This window comes from Python bivittatus, unplaced genomic scaffold (genome assembly GCF_059951505.1).
Source record: "Python bivittatus isolate LINGU-HERP-01145 unplaced genomic scaffold, Pbiv_v1 ctg000590_np1212, whole genome shotgun sequence".
Lineage (NCBI taxonomy): Eukaryota > Metazoa > Chordata > Lepidosauria > Squamata > Pythonidae > Python > Python bivittatus.
In genome coordinates, this window is record NW_028277086.1 from 9,909,391 (window position 1) to 9,935,995 (window position 26,605).

General features: G+C 40.3%; 1 protein-coding gene across 4 annotated transcripts in view; it reads left to right on the forward strand.

Moving 5' to 3' along the window:
• Nucleotides 1–26,605, forward strand: part of ASAP1 (ArfGAP with SH3 domain, ankyrin repeat and PH domain 1) — a 140,839-nt gene that overhangs the window by 6,155 nt on the left and 108,079 nt on the right. For 3 of the 4 annotated variants that reach the window (XM_088148962.1, XM_007425364.4, XM_007425365.4), the window contains exon 2: nucleotides 22,261–22,340. In XM_088148962.1, coding sequence (XP_088005088.1) covers nucleotides 22,282–22,340 — 59 coding nt within the window. In that variant the 5' untranslated portion in view covers nucleotides 22,261–22,281. Of the gene's footprint in view, nucleotides 1–11,077; nucleotides 11,163–22,260; nucleotides 22,341–26,605 lie in introns of all 4 variants that reach the window. The other variant, XM_025164863.2, reaches the window with a different exon arrangement.

The following is a 26,605-nucleotide window of genomic DNA, read 5'->3' on the forward strand; positions in this document are numbered from 1 at the left end:
TACAGATTGTTCCTCAATATAACTATGTAAGGAAAACCACAGCCAATTGCTACATGCTACACACTGAAGGTTGAACCTCAGAAAAGAGTGGTGGATGTGTGTCTTTCTCCCTGCATAGTGACTTAACTAACATAAAAAGACCAACTAGTGTTGGCTACTGTTAGGGAGGGGAAATACATGTTTGCAGTCAACTGCAGTTTCAGAAATAAGGCAAATCAGGAAATATGTATGAAAAAGGAAAAAATAGCCTTTACCTCTCTTGGTTGTTGGACCTGATCCAAATTTGACCCATGGTTGCCCTTGGGAAAATAAAATAATAGAATTCCCACGTACAGCTATCTTTGGCCTTCAAGTGGAGATAAATGCTTGGTGAGGGATTTAACAATAACATTGTTTCAGGTAATTTTGGTTCTGGTGGGTCTCTGTACTAAGGAATGAAAAAGAAAACCTATTGCGAGTAATGCACAGATTTAAAGAAATGGAAATTATCTCACGTTTCTCACAGTATTGTAGGCACCTTTACTGAGACTCTGGCAATATGTACATTCATTTTTAATATGATGAATCTTCTAACTTTCCAAATAGTCATAATTATTGCTCTGTATCTAAAAGACATAAACACACACATTCTGTTTTCTTATATGCTGTTTATTTATATGTGTTTATTTAATTTAATTTAGATTTTATCCTGGCCCAGCTCACTTCCTCTATACTGGCCATACCTACTTTTTCCAGTACAAGGGCTGAATATGTATGACATATTCAGTTACTGCCATTCCACACCCTACCCCACAACAGAAATAAACCAATTTTGGGTTTTCTTTATATGAAGAATTCCCCTAGTTGGTTCCTAGCATGTGCCATCTTTCTCATTCATTTTTGCCATTGACAGTCCACCAAGTCAAAAAAACTCCCCCAAGAACAGAAGCTTCACAGGCTTGTCTTAGAAATGCAGGATCCTAATTTAGAGGGGCGAATATTCCCCAGTTGTTTCATGTGATAACCTTCCCCAGTCATACACATTATTAGATCATCAAACCAGATCAGTTGTCTCATTTCCCTAAGTAAGAAATGTTGCAATTCTTGTACATTCAAGAAGTTGAACACACATGGAAAATCATGGAGCTCAAGGGAAAATTACTCATATAGGGGACTCTCTGAACCTCTTATTTTCCTCATAATGCTACTGCACAGAATAGGGAGGTGAATGCTGAATCAGATAGGATCACATTTCCTCCATCTGCTCTTTCTTCCCTACAAATGCATCCTTAATCTCCATTTTGCTTTCTCTAGCTGGAAAACAAAATGGAAGTGAGTCCAGCTGGGAGAATGGGATAATTATTATAGGAAGTGTTCAGTAGAGAGTCCTTGGCTATAGCACAGGATGAATTAAATGCCTTCTCCTATATTATCCTTCTTTGTTAATAGATACTTTATTCCATCTTCTCTGTTACCTTGATAAGGGATGAATCTCAGGAAGAAGAGAGAAATCTGACTTTAATACAGATAAATATCATTTTCTGGAATAGGTGAGAAGTACCAAACTATCATGGGAAAGCTGCACTTTTCAAATCAAGTTAGTTGTTGAAATCACTTCTCCCAAAGACATGATCCCTGCATTCAAAATATCCCCCCAATTTTTTTATTTCTTAACCCAACCTTTCCCAACTGAATTCCCTTCTAATTAGACTGTAAATTCGGAATTATGGGAGTCATAGACCGATAGATGTTAAGTATGCTAAACTGGAGAAGGTTGCCTGTTGTTTCTTAGGCTATGGATTGATTGATTGATTGATTGATTGATTGATTGATTGAAAGTATTTTACTCTGTCCTTCACCTAGAAAAGAAAAAGCTGAGCCTTATAAAAAATGTCTAATATGACAGTTCAAGCTTTAAGTTTACAGACAGTACGAAAAGAAAGGAATTGCAAATAAAAAGAGGAAAAGAATGGACAAGGAACGAAATTCAGGTACTAGTTCATGGTTCCAACAGGGTTGGAACAGATGTTATTCCAAGGGAGGTGGTAAGAGACATTTCCCTCGCCATCCTAAGATATAATCTCCTTAAGCAAAATATGGTTAAGTCACCACTCATAAAAGTATACAGTATAATAAATTTGAAGTTTTTAAGAAGCTTTTTTTTTTGGTGCCTTTGAGTCATTCTTGATTCCTGGAGGCTGCCTGGACAAGTTTTCTTGGCAAGATTTCAGAAGTAGTTTTCTCTTGCCTTCTTCTTCCGAGAGCTGAGAGAGAAGGACTGGCCCAAGGTCACCCAGCTGGCTTCATGCCTAAGGCAGAACTAGACCTCATGGTCTCTCAGTTTCTAGCCTGGTGCCTTAACCACTACGCCAAACTGGCTCTCACAAGAAGCATTTACTAGAGTTATATTCCTTTTCTACCCCCTTCATGGACTTGGAGGAAGCCTATATGATTTTACCTCCTGCATTTTATCCTCACAGCTTTATATCTCTCTCAGCCTTAGTCCACATTCAGTCTCAGAAGAGGACATAGATGGGAAGGATGCATCTTCACAAAAAGTAGCTATCCCCAGTTCAGGGCTTTGCAGGCCAGATACTGTTTACTTCGAAAACTCACTCCAGGGAGGAAGACAGCAGAAAATCATGATGGATAACTAGTGAAAATTTAACCCCATGACAGCACTCTGACAAAGGCAAATTCCATACTACTAAGTCTTATGGAAATGACTGAAAATAAAAGTGCCATCACTGTGATGCCCTTGGACAAATTGTTAGTGCAACTGCCCCTTTAAATAGCTTATAGCTTAGTTCTGGTTGCCATATCTCAAAATACTGGACACAATGTCAAAAAATGGAAAAGTAGAAAATCGGAGCACTGCAGGAACATCCTGGGGTGGGGGTGAACCTTTCATATTTGGGAGTGTTTAGATTTGAAACACAGGAAGGATAATGCACCAAGGATTTGTATAAATAGACATATTTGTTTTCTTCTTCTCATAAAATCAATATTCTGGGCCATCCCAAGATATGGATTGGTGCTGTACTGAAAAATTCTCTCGCATTTTTCTCTTGCTTTTCATTCAGTTTGATAAAAGATTTACTTCTGATTTTATTTTCAAAAGGAAAAGCCAACTGCAAGTGAAATTCTCATGGACAGAGTGCACAGTTCTTGAACTTAATTAGTTACAAAGGGTACATGTAAATGTAATAATTTTTATTCCAATTGTTTGTAACCTTCTTGGCTTCCCATGTTATTTCCCATATTACTCTGCCCAAAATTGACGCATTTCCATGTTTTTTTTTTTCCAACTGAGAAGAATTGGAAGCCCAAGAGATGTACCCCAAAGCAAGAACACTAGCATTAACAATCTTCCACCTCGAATCCTCCACCTCTAATAGTCAAATTAGCTCCAACCACCAAGTAAATAATAGTCAATAATAAATAAATAATATAATAATCAAATAAGCTCAAACCACCAAGTAAAAATTGAAAGATTCTGAAGAGCCCTGATAATATAGAAAATCAGAAGCTTTTTGGTATGGGAAGAAAGTTTTGAGAAATTACAGGACAGATTTCAGCACACTTTGAAAATGGTGGGAAATTCAAGGTAGACCAAAGGAAGTAATTCTTCACACAATATTTAGCTGATACTGACTTTTTACCATGTGATGATCTCCACTAGCTTAAATGGCTTTAAGAGGAGATTAGACAAATCCATGGAGAATAAAGCTATCAGTGACAGTTGGTCTTTATGGTTTTTACATGGTCTCTAGATCTAAACATGCCTGTGAATACCAGCTCCTGGGGAACAACTGGGAAGGTCCTTATGCTCTGCTTGGAAACTTCTCAGAAACATTGGCTGGTCTTTGTGGAAAAAGAGATGCTGGACTAACCAGCTTGATCCAACAGGGCTCTTATAAAGTCACTACTTAGCAAGCTTCAATTAAAGAATTCCTAGCTTTCTGAGATGTGCCAGACTCTGCACAGCTAGGCAAGATCAAGGAAGCAAGAATGACAAAGACTTTAGTAAGGCATCTTTAATACTAGTCCTGGGGGAAATACAGAACCTTGTCAATTGCAAGAGGAATTTCCAGCCTTCATTTATAGTGAGTTCATTAAGGTGGAGTGTCTTTGAGTGATTTGAAATGCTTCTTTCCAGGTTTCTCGGCACCTGGGCAGAGTTGCAGTTTATCATATAAGGTACCAATGGACTCATCTCCTACCTCTTGATTGTTTATAACAGCTCTCTCTTCCATTCCTTTCCCACCTTCCCCACACTCTGATGCAACTTAAACTCACCTATAACATTGGAATGAGAAATAGGGAAAACCAACTTTTCTCTATTCTATCCTAGATTGATTGATTTGATTGATATCCTAGCTTAATTTTATACAACACAATGGAGTGTACTAAATGATAGCATTATGGTCCAGGTTTAGAACGTCCATAGCAGTTACCTGTCTAGTTTTTGCTTGGACTCACAAAATGAGCCCATTTCCCCACGTTTATTTTAGTAAAAATCTTCTCCACATCAAACATTGAAATTTGCCATGGTGAAATGTAAACCTATTAGATAATGTCCTCTCGGATATCAAAGAACAATTCTTGCTCTGTCCTATGTCCTGTATCACCATGTCTTTCTCATCCAATGTCATCCTCTTGCCAGGTGAAACTTCTCTAGCTTCTCTAAAGTTTGCTTATAGATTAAAAAAAAAAAAAATCTGATCACTTACGTCTACAGTACTTTTTTTCCCCTCTGAACTAATTCCAATAGGATTAGAGTGCAGTACTACAGATGACTATAATAACAGAGGTACCCTGGTAGGAACTGAACTGGGAGCTAACCAACAGTCTTTTCTAAGATGTGGCTTATAGTTACTCTTGGAAAAAAAACCTGAAGTATTTGCAGACTGTACAGCGATCTGGACTGGAAAAAGCTTTGCTTTTTGTTGGCAAAACATACACAGGAAACAGAGCGCATTCCATTGAGGTCTCCTGGCAAAAGGATGCTCCATTTTTATCATTTGGCACAAAACTCCCAATCTCGCACCAGAAAGAGTTCAGTGCTATTCCCACATATGACTAAATCTCTGTTTAGTGCTTGGTTGACTTGAGTGGGGGCTAAGGACTGCTTTAGCTGTTCCTTTTTTTTTCTTTCTTTCTTTCTAGAATATGACGGGCAGGAAAAATAAGCGTGAGAGATGAGGGGAATGTAATACACTCTTTTTCTGCATGCTACTAGTTCCTATCAAATCATTCTTCTCCCAGCTGCTTCTTTTCACCCTATGGGATTCAAAATACAAAATACATACCTGAAATCTCTGGTGACATTTTCCCCCAAGTATTAGGAACATTGTTGGAGGAATATAACGAGAAAAAAAGACAGAAAGAAACTTCTTCCTCCTAGTCCAGAATGTGGCAGCCACAATTTCGTGGAGTCCTTGATGTTCTTTGAAGATGTTGCATAGACAGGTAACAAAAGGTCTGCAAGATAACAACCAAGCTCAGAGAACACCAAGGACTCCACAGTTCAACCCTGAGCTACATGTATTCTCGTCTATTGGAGCCACAGTTTTGTCATGGTGATCGCTTTGAACATACGATGCTAGCTGTCAAAAATATCTTCACTTTGATTTTGGTCGTCTTCATTTATAAAGTTTTAGGTGGGATGGGAACAATGTTCCTCAATCCTTGCTTCCTAAGATTCTCCTGAGCTTTACCAGACACATTCATCTCCTAAACGTAAGCAGTGAAGAGTAAAAGTTAGCAGGAAAACAAAATGCTGCTGAAACCATTTTGTGGTTGCAAACAACCATAAAACAGTTAACATACAGGAATATGAATTCCGAGGGTTCTTTCCCTTAAGAAAACATTGGCTCTTTTCCCATGGTACACTGAAATGATTCAGTGTAAGGGTGTCCGGGTATGTGTGTTGTGGGAACCCTGAAAAGAGATCAACTGACTGGTCAATTAACTCCCCAGGGGGTTGGAATTAGCCCCAACCAGACCCAGTCTTGCCTAGGGCTAAATTATACCCCTCACCCATGTTGTGGGAAAATCAGATCCCTGGCCATTGACCTTTTTCTGGGTAGACCTCCAAGGAAAGCATGGGAGAGAAACAGCAGCTGATATAGCCTTTTGTAGAGGAGTAGAGATAGCTGTGAAGAAGATATGCAACAGCCATTAGGAAAACATCAGCTTGGCCTGGAAAGGCAGGAGGGGGTGAGAAATAAACTCAAGACTGCCCCACCCTGACTCTCTTTGGTATAAGAGGAAGAGAGAGAGAAACTCTGTCTGGCTCTCAAGATTCTGTCATTATATCTATACAGTAATAGTAGAGTTCCAGCTGTTTTTGTACTACAGGTAGTCCTTGCTTATTGATCACAGTTGGGAGTGACAACTCTATTGCTAAGTGCTGCAGTTGGCAAGTGAGACATCACATGACTATGACTTCTGATTTTACTGCTGCTTTCTCCATTGAATCTACTTGTCATAACTTAGAATGTTCACTAAAGGTGGTCAGTAAGTGAGATCTACCTGTATCTGTTTCCTGACCTGGCCTAACTTGAAGGGATAATGTGTTTCAGTTCAACTTGTTTTGCTCTCTGTGGCTGTGAATGGGGGGCAGGGTGTGTGTGTGATCCTGGGTAGGGATCAGAAAGGGGATGTTGTGTGGAGGGGAATAGGGTGGATATTGCTGGAAAGAAGGGTGGCAGCACCAAATGAGGGACAGTGGCTGTTGTAAGTTTGAGGCTGAATCAGGACTTAGAACACATCTTTTTCCTTTCCTGTTCCTTCCATGCCCACTGCTTCCTGCCTAACCAATGGGGAGAGGCTGGTTGCACAGGGCACAATCCACTAGAACATCTTTGACCATTGACCATCCAGACCATCCAGAGGCATCTGCAGCAACGATCAACAGTCTCAAAATGGACTTCAGTCACTTAATTTTGTTTGCCATTTTGATGCCATCAACCATCACTGTGGATGCCTCTCCACCCATCATCTATTTGAAAACCTCTGGTGGATCTTGTACTGAGAATGGGACTGGATTAGATTTCCTCTATCGTTCTTTCCACCTCTATAGTTCTCTGTCATGGAGATTTGCTAGAATTCACAGGGCATCAAAATACCAGAGGTCTTCATACAGAGAGAATGGGTAGGAACCGTATTTTCAAAATGGTGATTTTTGATCCAGTTTCTCTGACTGTGTTTGGAGAGAACCACTACAAAGAACATTTGACTGGGCAGTGGCAGATGGGATTAATTAGGCATGAGGTCTGCAAACAATATTCTAATCAAGGAATGACCAAGGAGGAAACCACACCCCCACCAGAACTGGCAAGGCAAGCTATATGTATATAAACAGGCAGCAAACCCCACACTCACTTGCACTGATAATGTTACCTAGTTGAGTAATGAAATGCAAGCAGGCAACCAAGCTCAGAGAGCACCAAGATATCAACTTGTGTCTCTTAGACCACAGCTCCAGCACCCAGCTCTGCATCACCTAAATAAGATGGCTGGAATAAGAGCCATTTCCATCTTGAGCGTGCCATAATACAACCAACAGTGGAAGATCTCCAGAACCAGTCAGGAATCCTTCAAATTCCAACATTCTGATCACACATCACGCTTCACCTAGTCAATCAGTCATAGCTTCTTATCAGTGATTCTGGCAGCAGACAGTCATACCAACTGGGTCTAAAGCTGCCATTTGGAGGAATACCCACTTCTTCCAGGAAGTGCTTGGCATCTCATGCCTCCTTGTGCTAGAAAAGTACTGGCGTCATTTCACTCGGTCTTTTCCCGTTAGCCAGGCAGGAAGCAGTTCATGTGCCTCAGACACAGCAACAAATTAGCAGACCTGCCATCACAGGGTTGCAAAAATCTGTATGAAACCTAGTTATTAGGAAAGAGAGATTTTTCATATAGCTTCAGTGACACCTAGTGGCCATCCAGATCTTTGCAGTCCAGATATAGCAGCTGTAACATTAACACTCACAGAGGCGTGTCTTCTGGCTTCAGGAGCTCTACAAATGAACTCTGGAAGCAAGAGCTTCATGGAGGAGTGACCAGAGGGGGCTTTATAATGGCCTCCCTTCTGACTGGATTGGAATGTTCACCTAACACCCTTATTCGACCCTGACCCTATTAAGAATACTGTGCAAACTCGACCCATAAATCTTTAGGAGTGGACTCTGCTAATGGTCTGCCTGCACTTAAGAGGCTGTCTATTTTTTCTGTTTAGTCCCATTGTCAGAGCAGTATTTCAGACTGAAGCTTTTCTCATCCCTTTGCAAAGCAGAGATGTCAGGATTTAAATGTGGACCACGCACGGGTCAAGCTTGCATTCTGCCAAACTAGTATAGCTCTCTACCTAGGAAGGGAACACATCTATGATTGTTTATTAAAACACATTTTTGTGCATAGCAAGGGCAAATGTGTACATTCTCTCTCTCTCTCTTTCTCTCTCTCTGTTATTTTGGAATAACTGTCTGACACCACAATTCCTTTGGGGCAGAATGCATTAAAATTTTCCAGCTCAGACCTCCTGCCAACAAGCATGTGCATGTGTGTGTACAGTACACGCACACATCACTCTAAGCACCAGTTATTGGATGCTTTCCCAGTTCTTCTATTCCTGGCATGTTTAAACTTTAATGAAACTATATTTTACAAGGTCTTCACAACAGTTCCCCAAAATATCAACAAAATGTATCCAAAAAATTAATGTATGTATTATACAGATACCTTCCAGTTTATCCATAAAGAAAAACAGGACTATATGTGTATTTATCTATTAAAAAAACAAAACATACCATTCCTGGTTCAGTAGTTTAGCCTACATAGACAACAGATTATAGGGTTGAATCCTAGATGAGTGAATTCTTGACCCCTTCAAACTTCATATAGGGAATGCCAGTTGTTAACCACCTTCCAGGTTCGGTATTATTTTTTTTTTAAACAGATTCTAGATCAGTCTGCTCTTCTATGTGCTGCTTTTCGACTAGAATATATATAAACATAATAACATTGTGACTGTATCCCAGAATCGTAGAGCATCAGAGATGGGAAGCAGCTTAGAGGTCATCTCATCACATATATCCCCTCTCCCATTCAGTAAACCGATTTTCGATACCCAGTCTTTGTAGCAACTGGCCTCTTCATAAATATTTTCAGGAAAGGCTATTTTTCCTAAAGTTGTATCAAAGTTTTCCTCCTTGCAGCTTCCTCCTCTTGTTTCTAGTGCTCTTCTCTGGAAAAACAGCACACCAGCATGTTCTGTTTCCTTGTTTTCAGGTTTTCTTTACACTTTTACAGCTAGTTTCATGGAAAGGGTCTGCAGTTCATGTAGTTCCCTTCACTTCTGGATGTAGACTTATCCTTTCTGCCTGCATGAATTAAGATATGAGATAAAATTTAGTTCTCTTTTGAAATCAATGCAGTTTTACCAATAAAACAAACACCCAAATATATTTGAGAAGGAAAGATTGCAAAACCTGTAGCATTGAGCAAAATGGTTATACTTGAAATTATGTGTATCCAGATGTGTACAAATCTTTGAAAACCAGTGCTCATTGTTGATGAACTGAACTTAATAAATTCACAATAGCAGAAACCAAAGTTACCCATAACTAGAATTGTTAACATAGGATTCTATCATGTCACACTGCTGTAACAACAGAACAGAAAAAGTTCACCAACCAGTTCCATTTTCCCCATGTTACTCTATAATTTCCCTTCAGGAAAGGCTGAATTATAGATACCTGGGAAAGTGTGCAGAATTCTGAGTTGGTACAATTGTATCACTTTCGATTGAAGTGCAGGATAAAAGACCCAAGAGATGCCCTGTTGGAAGAGTATTACCCCGCTTCGCTCAAAAAAGGAACAGTCTCAGAAAGACTAAAATCAGAAACAGAAGGTTTAGTACCATGAAAGGAGCTCTTTATACAGAAGACCTCAGCTGCATTCTGAAGAGGCATATTATTCCATTGCATTGCCTCTGGTTTCTTTTATGTTTCATTCTGCTCAGGTACTGAAGAAAGGGGCACTAATATATAGGAACCAGACCAAACATGAGTTGCAGTTGACATCAAAGAAACGTTGGGGAAGAGTGACTGGTACAGATCTCAGTTACATTCTCTATTAATAATTGAATGCCTCAGTAGGCGCTCTCTGGATCCCTGCCAAAGAGCAATAATTCCATCTCTCCAGCAAACCAAAACGCAATGCAAAATTATGACGTACAACAATGATGACCGACCTGCTTTGGACAAGATTGGTAGCTCTTCAGCCAACTATCTCCATTTATTGCAGAGTCATCCAAAAGACTGTAGCCAAGAAAACAAACAAATGGATCATCAAACACATAAACCAGCAGTTCTTTCTTGAGACACAATCAAGGAGGCTCAAGTTAACCTACTTTGGACACATATGTGAAGACCTAGCTCTCTGGAGAAGGTGGAAAGAAAGAGAAGAAGAGGATGATCAGCAACAAGGTGGATGGATTCAGATACAGTGACAATAAGTGCACTGTTGGAAGACCTGAAGGACCAGGTTGGGCACACATCATCCTGCAGCAAATCTGCCTGGTTGCTAATGGTCAACACTCACTTGACAGCACAGAGTCAATCTATGTATGAGCAGGGCCCCATGGATCAGCCCTGCCCCAAAACTGTACACATTGCAGGAACCCAGTTAATCATCCCAGTTCAGTTTTCTCATCATGCATGAACCAAACTCATGAGCAATTTGACTGAAGAAAGGTATATGAATTGAACTTGCTAAACTGCAAAAAACAGGATGATTTGTGTTCAGGGGTACATATATGCACATGTATACTTTTACAGAAAACTTTAGCCAGCCTAGAAGCTGGCCAAATAATAATAGTAGGGAAAATAGTAGGATTAAGAAATATGGAATATGTGGATACCAATGTGCCTGTAAATATCTACTTTGGTGTCCACCAGGCTCCCTGCCTCACCTGACTTTAATTTTTTTAAAAATACTTTTTATTTATAATATAATAATCGAAGGGAATTCTGTAAAATACCAGCCTCCAATTATCTCTTTCTTTCCAAATATGTCTTTGTAGGCTCCATGGGCATTCTTAGAAAAGACAAGTGAGCCTTTTTAAAGTCCAAGACGTTCTTCAAAGTCTGTTCGTCTTCACTAGCCAGGTCAGTGAGTTTGGCTTCTAGTAATTGGGTGCTGTCTTCACCGTGCAAGCCATTTTGGGAGATCATTTACAAAATACTTAGTATGGTCCAAAAACGTTCTCCACCTGATAGAACTTGTATAAATAATGCTGATATAGATGCAGGCATTAGCAGTAATCAATCATTTCAAAAAATACATGGGGACAGAGGGGTGTCGTATGGAGCCATCTTTGTGCAGTATTTTAGGATTATGCTGAGAGGCTATCTCCTCAGAGATACCATAATTTGGACCTGGGATGTCCAGCATGCAAAATACCCATTTTATCCTCTATCAAAAATACCTAAGTGGTATTTGAAGGAAAAAAACAGTTTTTCCACAATTTCCTCTGGGTTTCACTTCTGGGCTTAGTCATTTGAGCAGCAATCAAAGACTCATGTTGATTGTATGGGCTTGAGAAGACACTGTAACAATCTGGCAATGGAATCTGAAATGAGGATATCCAGTGAATTAAATGTGGTGAAATGAAAGAATATGGCATTTTAAAATAAGCAGCTTTCATTTTACTGGAAGGAAGGGTATAAATCTTGGGATAGAAAGCTATGCCAGAAAACACATAAGTTTTGCATTGTCTACAGATGTTGGCAGCACCCATACAGAAAAGTGGCAACCTTTGGAGAAGATGGTTGGGATTATGAGAAACCAATTTGTTCTCTGCTAAGGATATCAGGGACTTAAACAGGCTGAATTATGATGTGATCCATTCTGGCTCTGAGCAAGGAACAAAGGAAGTAAAAGTGACAATACAACAGCTGGCGCACACAGGGTCCAACTCTAGTCTACAAACGTCCATGAGACTTTCCTTCATGGTGACTGAGAGGAAACAGACAAGATAGAATAGTCCATGCTCTGAAATACCACTGAATCTGGATGCTCCATATTCAGTAAGGGAAAAAGCTGAGAGTGTTCTCTGAGATCAGTTAGAAAGAAAAGGTAGATGGATTTTCCAGGTTCAGATGAAGCATCTCTTGGAATAGCAACTGGCAATGCCGATGGTCTTCAAGTGGTGCTCCAGATTATTGTTGTTGTTGTGGTTTCTATTATTATTAGGTGCCTTCAAGTCAGTCTTGACTCTTAGAGACTGTCTGGACTGCAGACAGTTTTCTTGGCAAGGTTTCAGAAGAGGTTTGCCCTTGTCTGCTTCCTAGGGCTGAGAGAGAGGGACTGGCTCAAAGTCACCCAGCTGGTTTTGTGCATCAGGAGGGACTAATACTCATGGTCCCCTGGTTTCTAGGCTGGCTGTCTTAACCACTACACCAAACATCTCAAGCCATATTATACTGGAGTTTGCGGGGCGGAGGGGGGCATAGCAGATTATCATGATCACAGGAGTTGGGCTTGAGAGTTTATCCTGTCAGGTGAGCTTAGTTGGTGAGTTGGTTGGTTTTTGCAGCTGCCGAGCAAAACAGAAAGTTTGGGGCCCTTTGCTTTGGAGACTGAAGCGAGGTTACTTTACACCAGCAGCCTCCAATATAATACAGTAGCAACACCGGACTGCATCATTTCCCTTGGTACCCATCCTACTCCCAGCCCCTTATGAATTATTTTTAAAAATGATTTACATGTGTAATAATGATATATAAAAAATGGGAAGCTGGCTAGCCGTTATCATCTTCACTTCCCCCACCGTGCTTCTGAGGCTCACTCTTTCTGTTCTGTATTGACTTCAGGTTTTGTGCACATGGGAGAACGTAGCGTGGATGTTTCCTTGAGATTTGCTAGCTTGTGTATAGTTGTTCAAAGAATATACAGTATGGGGTGAGGATATCCAGGCTGTTCAACATCCTTGAGGTGTCTGCTAGTTTCCTAGGAGACAGGCTTATCTCACAGATCAAGGAAAGAGGCCCCAGAACCCTTTCTCATTCCTAATTATATGATTTACTACTATCCAATTAAATCAAACCATTTGTTACATGAACAAGAAACCAAGCATAGTACTTTAATGAATATGAGATAAAAATAAGATAACTACAGATAGCTTGCACTTATATGCCCATGGTATGGACAGAGTTTAGTAGATATATGGCATTTGACAACGCTACTAAATTGATTTGATTAAATTGAGTACGACACATCTGTTTCTAATAAAACTTTTCAAGTGTTAAGCAATGTCTTCCACACAATACAGTATGTGAAATGTCACTATACAGTTTCATCTCTAGGTGGTGTTGGACCTAAACTGTATCTCATATTTGCTTACTACTTTTGGAGAATAACTTTTTCCCAGTATGGATAATGTCTAAGCCTTCCATGGCAGTGTATAATTTTCAGAAAGAGCTATTTATTTGTGTAGATTTAGAGACCATTTGCTTTCCCAGACAAGATGAAGAGCCGTTGGAAGAGCCATTCAAAGGAGCTTGTGGCAGAATAATTAAAAACATCGTCATAAATCCTAACTCAGTGTTTCTCAACCTTGGCAGCTTGAAGATGTGTGGACTTCAACTCCCAGAATTCCCCAGCCAGCAAGAGGAAGTCCACCCATCTTCAGGTTGCCAAGGTTGAGAAACACTGTTCTAACTCATGATAAAATTGCAATAAAAATGGAACAATGAGAAACTTGAGAAGCAACCGACTCAGAAATGCAAAGAGAAAACAAGCAGACTTTAAAACAAGTCAGCTCTACTGACTTACAGTTCTGGGACTTGTGTACTATGTTGGGGAAGTCTGCCCTACTCTTAAAAGTTATAGAGGCAGGTTGTATTTTTGCATGTCTGCATCTCTCCTCATTTTGACATGCCAACAGGACCAGGATAAAATCAAAATCAGGATAATGTGCCTGGTAACCTTGATTGTCCTATTGGTCAAAATAGAAAGGAGGAAGAGATGGAGGAGGATTACCTAAAGCAGTTGGACACCACAGGGATAGATAGAATCTCAGTTCATCAGGTACCAAAAGTTGCATTTTTTAGAATGGCACATATATTACAATGAAGTTCCCCATGTCCTTGAGAAGGATCCAGTAGTCAAAAATACCAAACCAGAACTATCTGGTAGACTGTGAGTGAGTGAGTAAGTAAGTAAGTAAATAGATAAATAAGATTGTGTCAACTCTTTATATCTATGAGCCTAGTTGGCCACTAGAATAAACAGCAAGAGAGAGCTAAAGGAAGAGTTTTCACACACTGTCCCTATTTCTGCTTCTCAACTGGCTTGTTGATAGCAAAATGAGTCTGTGCTTTAAAAGACGAGAACTTCCTGTTTCTCTTCTCTCTATTCAAAATGCAGTTTAGATAGAAGTGAGCCTTTCCTGTCTTATGTATTTTTCAAAAAATCTAGCTTTTGCTCATATGTAATGAAGGTCTATCGGCATTTACTGATAGCTGGACTAACCCCATATTCTGCATTTAAGACATTTAAAATTTTATTTTATTTTATTTCCTAACATTTCTATGCTGCTCTACTCCCAACAGCTCAGAACAGAGTACATAGAAAAAAGACAGCAGATTAAAAACAGCACTTTTGAAATGTCCTACTATTTAATTGTTCTGCATTCTTTTGCCACTGTGCTTATGTTTAGGCACATAACCTCTCACAAGAATTCAAATCTCCAATAAATAAAAATAAATAGAGGAAACTGGCAACGGCATTCTGATCAAAGGGTTAAGAAGAAAGATCACAATTTTTTCTGCCCTCCTGGATTACAGTCTTTCAGTCCTACTCATACAACTTCCTGCCTGCAGTTTGGCATCCAGTTAAGATCAAGAGCACTGATCAAAGTGGTTGATTTAGAAGAACATTTGCTTCAAGAACGAATGTGTCAGGCCAAGAAACCAACTCACAGTTTGCCAGAGAAATAGTCCCAGTGATGATAGCTAACAAGGGAAATCTCTGGTTATGAAATATCTATTAGATACTGTATAGTATATTTGAGGCACCCTCACTTATTGTGCATACAATTACAATTGCATAACTGCAAGACGTAACAGTCAAGAAAGCCTGGTGAAATGCATTCTTTGTGTGTACAGTACAGATGTTAAAAGTAAGAGATGAACTTACTGTATCTTGGGATAAGTCGATTCATCCTTCCAAACATCCTGAAGCTGTTCCATATCATTCAGCATCTGAGCTCTCATCCTGAGAAAGGGAAGAAAGAGAACCATAGGCTTGCTCAAAATACAACCTCTATTTGACCTCAGGAAGAATTTGACAGAAAAGATTCCTGAGCCAGAAACCTACAACTCCTGTTTGCAAATCCATCCTGCAAAATCTATGCAGGTTTTCCATTCTAGCACAAACATTATCCACATGTACTCCTCCATGAGAAACATTCCAAAATATCTTAATGGAATAAAAATGACAAGCTGTCTAGGAATTTTCAAGCATCTTAGCTTTTTAAAAAAGGGAGCTTATTGTGGATAAGATGGAAGATTACGAGAGATAAATAGACAGAGAAAGTGATCCTCGTTTATTAACGGTGCTGAATGAATAGTAGTTATGACTGGACCTCATACTTACGGCCATTGCGGTGTCCTTGCATGATCACAATTTGTGACCTTCCCTGACAGCTTCCCATGAACAAAGTCAGTGGAGAAGCCGGCAGGAAGTTCGAAGTCATGGTCGTGTGAGGTCCTCACTTAATGACAACCAACTGCTGGAACTGCTGTCAATAAGCGGTGTGGTCACATGGTTTTTTGACTTATGACCACATTGCTTAACAACAGAGTCTCCAGTCCCAGTTAACATTGTTAAACAAGGACTACCTTTAAAGGAATGCTTTTTGGGGAATTTCAGAGGCCTCTTTCCAGAATGGACAGGACCAAAACCAGTCCATTTCACTCCTTGAAACCCTTGAACCTGCTCCCCTCCAATCAAGTTCATTTCTGGTCCTGCCGCCATCCTTTTTTTGAATGTCATTCTAAATATTTCTAAAAAAAGCACAATGCGATCTTCAACTGACAGAAGTATTACATCCCATATAACTAATTTCAACAAGCTCAGTATTGTCTAAATTGACAGGCAAAATCTTATTAGGTCTTTAGACTGGAAGAGGAGTGCTGTCATTCCTGTCCTTACATGAAGATGTCACAGACTGAACCTAGAACCCTTGGCACTAAATTATGAGTTACACCTTGTTGCTTGAGATGGAATCAGGTGTGCTGTTCTTGCATTGGTAAAAGAGAGCCTAAGACGAACCAGAATTCTAGTATTAATGTTGATTTAGCTACTGACTCCATAGAGCAATTATATATTCAGAGTCACTTTTTAACGAGATGGGCGGTGACAGATTTGATGTATAAATAGATAACTAAACAATATCTATATACTAAAACTAGCTACTGCTCTGCAAGTGAATCTGAGATGGTCTTCTTAACACGCAGCCACTGCAGAATTCTTAAAGCGATAGTCCTACTCCCACATCTTTCTACTTTTAACAAAATAAAGATAGATTTGTCCATCTTTCAAGCACATCATCAGCGTTATTTCTTTGGAGCTCTGCAGATCCTGGCTGGTCTGCACAGAGTGACTTCTGCTTCCTCTTTAGTACAAGCTGAGCCCTTTTTTTTTTTTTTTTTTTAACTAGTGCTCCTCAGCCGCTCTGAGATCACTTTCTGATTTCTCACTGCCCTCCACTATGCTTTTCAAAGGCTCTTCATTAACAGTCTCCTTTCCTTCTCTCATCCACTCCTGCCCTGATGGAGGAACAAGCTGCCAGTGGCACCACTGAAAAATGACCACATCACCAAGGAACTTCATGTACCACAATGGTTGGCATAGCCCAAGCAGTGCCATTACAAATGCAGACTCTAGGTTTCAAAGGTGGCAAAGCCCCAGATCTCTTCTCATAGGAGAACATTTGAGTTTCCTTATGCAACCACTTGCATAACCACAGGAGTGTCAGCACTATGGGCATCTGTAGGCTGAAGCAACCTAGGTAAGTGAGCCCAGAATTTTCTGCGAAACAAAATCTCAGGAGGAGGTAAATCATAAGTCAGAGGAATTGTTCTGTCATCCAGAATCACCTAAAAGGGATCACCTCTTGAGAGAGAGGCTTTTTTTCAGGGATTGTTTGACAACCCCATTTACTGCAAAACATTAGATTACAAGTACCCTGGGCTAGATGTTATATGGGATTAGCCCTACTGCTTAGCAATATGGTGGCCTAAAAGCCACACTGGTGGCTTACTTAACTGATCGACTGATTATGCGCCATCAAATTGTTTTTGACTCCTAGCGACCACATAGATAGATTTTCTCCATGACAATCTCTCCCTAACCTGGTCTTTCAGGCCTTCCAACAGTGCACTCATTGCCACTGTATCTGAGTCCATCTCCCTTGCTGCTGATCCTCCTCTTCTTCTCCTTCCTTCCACCTTCTCCAGAGAGCTAGGTCTTCATATATGTGTCCAAAGTAGGTTAACTTGAGCCTGGTTGTTTGTACCTCAAGAAAGAACTCCTGGTTTATGTGTTCAATGATCCCTTTGTGTGTTTTCTTGGCTACAGTCTTTTGGATGACTTTGCAATAAATGGAGATAGTTGGCTGAAGAGCTACCATTCTTGTCCAAAGCAGGTTGGTCATCATTGTTGTACGTCATAATTTTGCATTGCATTTTGGTTTGCTGGATAGATGGAATTATTGCTGTTTGGCAGGGATCCAGAGAGCAGCTACTGAGGCATTCAATTATTAATAGAATCTGTAGTGGTGTCTCTTTATTGTAGAGTTCCTCCCTCCCTCCCATTAACCTAGAGCAGCATTTCTCAACCTTGGGAACTTTTAGATGCGTGGACTTCAACTCCCAGAATTCCCCAGCCATCTGGCTAGGGAATTCTGGGAGTTGAAGTCCATGCATCTAAAAGTTGCCAAGGTTGAGAAACACTGACCTAGAGATATGTCCAAGCTTCTGTTGTTTTCACTGACACCATCAAATCCATTCCTAATTTGGAAATGTTAGGGTTTTTTTTCTTTTACTTTATGCCTCTCTGTTCATCTCTCTATCTGTCTATCCATCTCTCTGTTTATCTATCCATCTAAGGTCATGTGACTGGGTGGGACATGGGAAGCCATAGAACAGCACAGTCATTTTGTTAATAGTTAAACAAGGAATCAAACTTTTCTTAGGTGGCTTAAAACAGATTCTTTTAACATTATAGTGTATCTATGGACTGTCAGTACTTGCTTTCTCTGACACTAAATATATAAACTTGTCACTGGCAAATGGATATTTTTCTAAGGCTAGGAAAGGGAGCTTCCTTCAGCCCCAGCCTCCTGCCCCCACCCCCTCAAAATATTCCTCAGTTCCCCATTCTCTCCAAAATATGCTGTGATTGACAATTCTGATATCCCATCATCAAAGAATCTTGAGAGATGTTGCACAAGGAACCAAAAGTTTGTGAAACTGCTTGGTTTTCTCATTCAAGATCTCAGAATGAAATTGTAGAAGTTTCACAGGATATGCCGATCTCACAAGATTTCAAGCAGAGTTGAAGAAGCTTTGTTACCAGGCCATCCTGGTCACACAATAGTGCCTGGTGCTAACAGAGTTGGTCAAATTTTATGGAAACCATAAACACACCCACTTGGTGTACCCACTATTTTATCACTTGTTTCATGTTCACACTGATTAATGCCACTGGTATAATGCTAATGCTTAACTGATGCTACTGAGTTATTTCTCCCAAAAGTTCTCACCAAAATTTCCTCCTGTTTTCTGAGATACCTATAAGGTAAAGTGATGTCTTTCCCCCAAACATTTGTTGAAAAAAATACAGTGTGTGGACCAGCCTCTCTCAAATCTTTCAAATGCAACTGTTTGCTTGCACAGAGAGAAGAACTATAATTATGCTCTGCTTGCACTATATCTCAAGGTCAAAACTCTGTGATTCAGAGTTGAGAGATAAAAGGTACACAGTGACTACAGCAACAATATTAACATAGGTTTGGTAACACTTTTTCTTCCTTTTTTGGCTAATTCTAATCAAGATCTATCAGGGATTGCGATGCTAATATTCACCATTAACATTCACAAATGACAAAATTGCTCTTTCTGGTTCTAGTGACCATAAATGAGTGTTGGTGTATTAGTTCCCAAATAACAGCCTCCAAGTTCAAAACAGGGAGATCTGAAGGCTCCCCGAAGTGCAGCAGGTCTTTAGGAAAAATTCAGCAGGAAGAACATGTTCCTATCCTCTAAATAGTCTGGTGAAGATCTAACATGGCATGCTCCATAAGACCTATGGAGTCCACTCTACCTTGCCAAACCAGCATACCTGTAAATAAATGCAAAAATGAGAAGAATACAAGTGAGCTTCCAATGACCTCACTCCAAATACATTGTAGGAATCAGTCTAAAAGGTACACATGTCTTGATCAGTAGAGAACAGGTCAATGACTACTTTCAAATACTTCTACACATCGGTGGCACAGCACTGCAACACAAGCCCCATCCTTATTGTATGTGTGCCACGACATCCCACATTCACACTGTATACAAGGGGCAGAGTTTGCCCTGCAACGTTGCAACGTTCATTTGCTTATTCTGACAAAACGGTTGTATTCTATGGATGTCTCTACTTCCATGAAGATGCATATCTCCCTTCAGTTTTTTTCTTCTCAGTTCCTTCAGCCTTTCCTTGTAGGATTATAGAGGTCATGTATAGTCAGAGGTAAGTCTTTAGTGGAAGTGCATAAACCATTGTAGCCTTTGTATGATGGGTTGATAGGGTTAGCAAAATGGTACAGTGGAATTCCCAAAACTCCTGAAATAACGATCTCTAGATATCAATCTCTAAATACTACTTCCATAACCCAGTGTTTAAGCCGCATGCCCTACATTTTGAGAATAAAATTGCAAACCAATCTAAGGCTTTTCTAATGATAAGGTGTCTAGTTAATTAATTGCTTTCTTATCCAGTTAAAACAAATACAATACAGAGACTAGCTTGAGGTTGGCTGAATTAAAACGAAAGCTAAAAGATCACTGAGTCCCATTGCCTGAGCAAAAAACGTTAATGGATTTGAATAATCATTATTAATCATACCATTCACATTTAGATTCTTCTCCCTAGATGTCATTAAAATTAGGCTTAAAAATCTTCATTTGAATTTTTAATGAACAGATTAGCTACACTGCTGAACGGCTTAACAAATGTGCTCCACCAATATCTACAGGCAACGTAAGTGCCTAACAGTGAACGCATCACCCCCTTGTTTGAACAGAAGCACTTTTAACTTACTAGATTTACCACAATCTGTAGCAGTATATTTTAACGATCATGTTTGTGACCTGCCCTTCTGCTACAGGATTCCTGCTGGCATTGGTTTAACTCAGCCTTCCCCAGCATGGTATACTCCAGATGTATTGGACAAAATGTATTGGAGTGTATCCCAGATGTATTGGACAACTCCCAGAATTCATAGCCAGTCAAAAATCAAGTTTGGTAACAGTTCTAGAAACTGTAGTTCCAATTCTTTTGGAATCATGAATTTGGGAGAGTCTGCTGAAGACAGGGAAGGAAGGGAGGGAGGGAGGGAGGCAGGGATGGATTTATTGTAGTTCCAGCTTAAAATGGAAGCTATGCTAAACAGACTATGGAAGCTGTTTCTATGGTATGTTTGGCTGCTTCTGTTGGCTGGAGAGCCAAGTGGAAATGTGGGACAGAGACATACATGTTTTTACCAGGCCAAAATTGTGAAAAATTCTGGCTTAGCTTCATGTCTGAACCTAAAGAAAACCCCAAGTTCACACTTAATTTTCCTTTCCTCATTCTTTCTTCTTTCACACAATCACTTCATTAAATAATTCCTGGATTCAGTAGAAGAGACTATATGTAGCTCAGGGTTGAACTGTGGAGTCCTTGGTGCTCTCTGAGCTCGGCTGTTGGCTTGCAGACATTTCATTAGCACTGATGATGTTACCTAGTCAGGTAATGAAACATCTGCAAGCCCCCAACCGAGCTCAGAGACTGCTGAGGACTCCACACTTCCTGGATTGCTGCAAACAGTAGGTTGCTATTATATCCAATCCAGCAAATGGATATGCAATTTTGGATCTCCAAATCCAGACAGCAAAAGAGCTTTAACCTGCAATTTGCAATTTGATTTCGAGGACTAAAGCAAGCAATGGGTTTCAGTTCAAGTGTAACAACAAAGTATGGTTTGCTACAACACCCAAAGTATTTCATGCAGTAGAGCATGTGGAGAGAGGTGAAAAGGACTACAAGAACCATTCCCTCTGACTTTGGGCTGGGGTGGGATTTACAAAAATTAGGGCTATTATACTGTATCTGGGCTGCAAATGCCTGAACAGCCACTTGATGGCAGCAGAGAGATACTGAAAGCCTAACACTATGCTGTCATCTAAGCCTTCCCTTCCCTTCCCTTCCCTTCCCTTCCCTTCCTTTCCCTTCCCTTCCCTCCTTCCTTCCTCCCTTCCTGCCTGCCTGTCTGCCTGAGTGAATATTCAAAAAACCTTTGCACTTAAACTGTTTTCTCTTGTTACAGTTGTTGCAGGGTCTAAAACTGCATCATTACATTTTATTTAAAAGCTGTTGTCAATCACTGAAAGAAAAACTGGCTTGGGCCACACAAGACACTACAGTATACTAAAATGAGATTGATCGCTTGTGGCTCCCTATATTTTAAGAACCCCGCCACTGACTTAGCCAGGTCATTGCGCTAAGCTGTAATAGAGTTTATTTATTTGGACAAGCTGTACTATGTAAATGCAGGAGCAAGATTTTATTAACCTGGATTTAGGGTTTTGTGTGCAATTCTGTTTTTCCTCAAGGGATTGTTGCAGGAAGAATTTCCTTAATCAGCTGGTACGAAATGGTTATAATTTGAAGAGTTTCTGCCGCACGGAGATAAAAAACTGCTGTGTCAACTACAGTATAAGAAGTTTAATTGTTTACTTCAGAATCGTTTTTATGTCAAATGACTTGGCGGCAGTTCCTGCTGGAATTACATCCTTGTGACTGTAGATATTGTTCTTGCTTGTTTGTGTATTAAATGAGCCATTGAGAAAAGAGCACGTAGATGTGTTTAATATGTATGCCTTTTCATTTATATATTCTCTTTGATTTTAATCAGCTTGTCACTCTTCCCCCACCTCCAAATTTTTGTAGGTAACTTTCTTGTATTGAGACATGAGATCTTCAGCTTCCAGGCTGTCCAGCTTCTCCTCAAGGGATTCATTATGGAACCGGTAAGAAACAGTGATTTAAACCAAAATAATAGTTTTCTGACATCTACTGAAGTATAACATTGCTTTGGAGACTCCCAGCCTGTGGTCTGTTGTTAGGAGCGACAGAATCATGGCCTTTTCACGGATGGCTCTGCGATTTTACAAATCCTTCCCCTGCCTCTGCCCCACTTATTAAGATTTTAGTAATCTCTTTTTTTAAAAAAAATAGTTTGGTCTTTTTTTATGCTTGATTTGATGTTTAATTCTTGCTGCTGTCATTGTTAAAACACTAGTCTTGTTTTAATTGAGATAATACAGTCTCTCTCACACATAATCACCCATACATAGAGAAGGGAACATACACACCCACATAGCCGATGGCATTTGAACCAAAAAAAATGGGAGGCAACCACATTCAATAAATAGTGAATTGTTCCTGATCTCTGTAAAAATGGCTATAAATAAACAGGAAAATAAAGCACAGGTTAAAAGCTTGACAATGGGCGAGGTAGCCCATTCACATATACAATATAGTGGAGCAATGAGTTAACAATTGATGTGGCTGATTCTGCTCTGTTCCTTCTCCAGAATCTTACTGCAGCCTTTCTGTATGTCAATGTTTCTCAACCTTAGCAACTTTAAGATGTGTGGACTTCAACTCTCAGAATTCATGGCTGGCTGGGGAATTCTGGGAGTTGAAGTCCACACATCTTAAAGTTGCTAAGGCTGAGAAACACTGCTCTGTGTGAACAGGGTATGGGGGAAAACATTGCAAGGGGGAGAACAGGATCTGGGACACATCTGGTTTCTATCATAATGAAAATCCAATACATGATGGGCGAAAGTCAGCTGATAATATCTTACAGCATTTGTCATACTGTACAGCTTTCTAATGTTGCAGAAGCTGATGCGGTATTTTATCTGGCAGCATTTACTCCCATCCCTAAATTCTATATGAATTGCCACTAATGATGCTGTTACTTAATTTCATGTAGAGTAGTTCAGATGGTCAGAACACTTAATCCAAAGTAGACAACCCTGTGACCCATTGGGTCATCCTTTGAGAGAAAGGTAGTGCAGTCTGATGTGACCAGAATGAACGTTAAATGTTAGTCTTACCATATATTTTTTACCCCAATGCTGGATGGTCCTGTGATCATCTAAGAAGAGTATATATCATAAATAGAAAAATAATTGTAGTGGCAAACAAACTTTAATAATAAGTCAATATTTACTTACCTAAACAGAGAAACAGAATGACCACGGGTAGGCAAAAAAAAACCAGTGGGAGTGGGAGCAACTTCTGACTTCCGGCTTCTCCATTGACTTTGGTTGTGGGAAGGAGACAGGGAACATTGGCAATAATGATCACGTGACAGCGGGGACGCTGCAACGGCCACAACTTTGCGAATAAAACTGGTCTGAACATTGCAGAAAGTTCAATTCCACAAGAGTAATGGGTTCCGGATTTTTTACGCCTTCTTTAAGTTAGCAGATTTTAGGTACCTTGATTCAAAAATTGTTGTGGTATAATGCACTGTTTAGGCTAACTTGAGACCAACGGCCCAACAGATAAACACAATGAGAGTTTTAGTAGTTTAGTTGTGTAGCAACTTCCATGATAAGCTGATAATATTATCCCACGGTTACAGCAAGTGAAAGCAAGCTAGATTGAAGCTTCAAATGTAATCTCTCCTCTCTGGCTGGGAATTATGAATGTTGAAGGCAAGACAACTGGTGAATTTCAGGTTTAAGACAGTTTTCATAAGACCATTTAATTATGGGCAATTTCCGGTTTAGCCAGCACCCAGGGAACTCCCTGTATCCGGATCAGAGCAAACCTAGAAGCCACTCAGTTCAGCTAGCAAAAAACACATCTTAATGTTTATTAATTAAACATCAACAATCAACAAAACATAATGGGAGAAAAAAGCAGACAAACTCAGGGAGAGAGAGATGAACAACAGGCAACAATTCACATTATCTGTATATCTATACAGGTAGTCCTTGCTTAACGATGGTAATTGGGACTGGAATTTCCATCGCTGAGTGATGCGGTCGTAAAGTGCAATGTCACATGACTGCATCACTTAGTGACGGGACTCCCAGCAGTCCCTGTTGCTGCATTAAGCAAAAATCATGGGTGGTTAAGCAAGGACCTCACGACTTGCAACTTCCTGCCGGCTTCTCACAAGCAAAGTCAGCAGGGAAGCCAGCTGGAAGGTGCAAATCCTAGACACCTCACAAGCAGGCTGGAAGGTGGGTGAATACTATGGAGTGAGGCGGGGAGGTGCTGCAGTGAGTGTGTGCAGGCTTGGGAGGGGGTGCTGTGGTACGAGTGTGCTTTGGAGTACGACCTCCTTGGGATCTCATATTCTGTAGGGGGCTCCTCAGGAGAAAAAGCAGCAGGAGTGACTTGCAACTTTCCCTGCTAGCTTCCCATTGACTTTGCTTGTGGGAAACTGGTAGGGAAGGTCACAAATGGTGATCATGTGACCGTAGGATGCTGCAACCATTATAAGTGTGAGCCAGTTGCTAAGTGCCTGGATCCTGATCATGTGACTGCAGGGGTGCTGCGACAGCCAGAACTTTGGGGACCGGTCATAAGTACCACTCGTTCAGTGCCATTGCAACTTTGAACAGTCGCTGAATGAGTGGTTGTTAACCAAGGACTACATGTATATCTATATATAACTAAAGACAGAACTTTCCAAGCAATACTGTGGGTAATTAGCCTGGATGTTTCCAGAGGGATGTGACCTTTGGTTATTCTAGCCTTAACCTTGATATGTACATAGCAGGAGTATAATAGAGATGGAAAGTAGGTCACCAGGTGATCACTCCTCTATTCTGCATCACGAAGGAAACAATTTGGCGGACTGGCACGATATCTCCAACGCTACTGTGGTTGAAGTGTAACATTCTGTGCTTACAGCTCTATGTTGTCTGCAAACATAACTTGGAGAAAGCCCTATTGGATATAGTCAAACATATTGCATGCATTTTAATATCCAGTAAACAGCAAGAAGCAACACGACCTATACTGGATAGTGTTCATTGATAGAGATTCAACAGACCTATGATACCTGATCCACATGACAGTTATGGTTTACCTCTTCCACACCTGCAACGTTCTCAGGGATAGAAATGCTGCCTAATATGTAACTAATCTCTGGAAATTAAAGCCATTCCTTCGTGGAATGCAATTTGTGGGAAACACTGCTGAGAACATTTCAGGTGTGGAGAAGGTCATCAATTATGGAGCACATTTCTGCCAATTTTACAAAACAGAGGAAGCCGCGGTGTCTAAATACCTTTTCTGTTTGTTCATTCTGTGAATGGTGGATGCCAAAGTTGCTCGGTTGTGTGTGCTCTATAAAACCACTGAAGCTACAAGCAAGGCAATGTAAATGTCTAACTTCCTCACAGCAGCTTGAACATAAGCCGAGAAAGACAGACAAACTGGCATTGTAAACTGCAGTCAATGCAAGTGCTAAGTTAAGATATCTGAGCTAGGATGTGTTAAAAACCCAGCAGCACGGAAGTGTAAAATCAGCAATGCTACCAGTGATGGGGACACCACGAGACTTAAATTTCTTGATATACGGGACACTGAAAGGAAGTTCGTACTATGGACTTATCTTGGGTTCACAGCTGGAGAAGACAAATGCCTCTCTTTAATCCATTCATTCCTTCATTCCAACGAATAAGGATAGCATACATGTTCCCTCTCTTTTATTCTCACAGTAATCTTCTGAGGTAGGCTAGGATAATTGAGGATTTCATCACTGAATAGGCAATTCAGCATGAGTTTTACAAGCCATGCTCTCATGTTTTCCCCAGTCTGATGCCCTCCAATCATGTTGGGCTCCACAACTGGTAGATTATCCATGACCAGCTCCATAGAAAGGGATGGGTTTAGGAAGGCTGCTGCAACCAAGCCCTTCAATTATTGCTTAACTGAACACCATCACTGTGGATTTGAAAATGGATTTAGAAATAGATGAATACACATCACTACCAGGTTAAAACTCTGAGGGTTCAACCTACCATCACATGATCGTGATTCCCAATGCAAGGTTCTTGTGAAAGCAGAGGATGACGCTGCCCTCATTTTGGAGGAACCAGCTATTTTCTCTGTAACCACAGCAAAAACCCACATCAACCTATACCATGGGCCCTACATCCATAGAAGAGACCACTGAGGCTCCATGGCTCCCATTCACCCTCCCTATTCCCTTTACAGGCTAGGGCATCTGCAGGGGTGTCAAAAAGGTGTCAAGAAA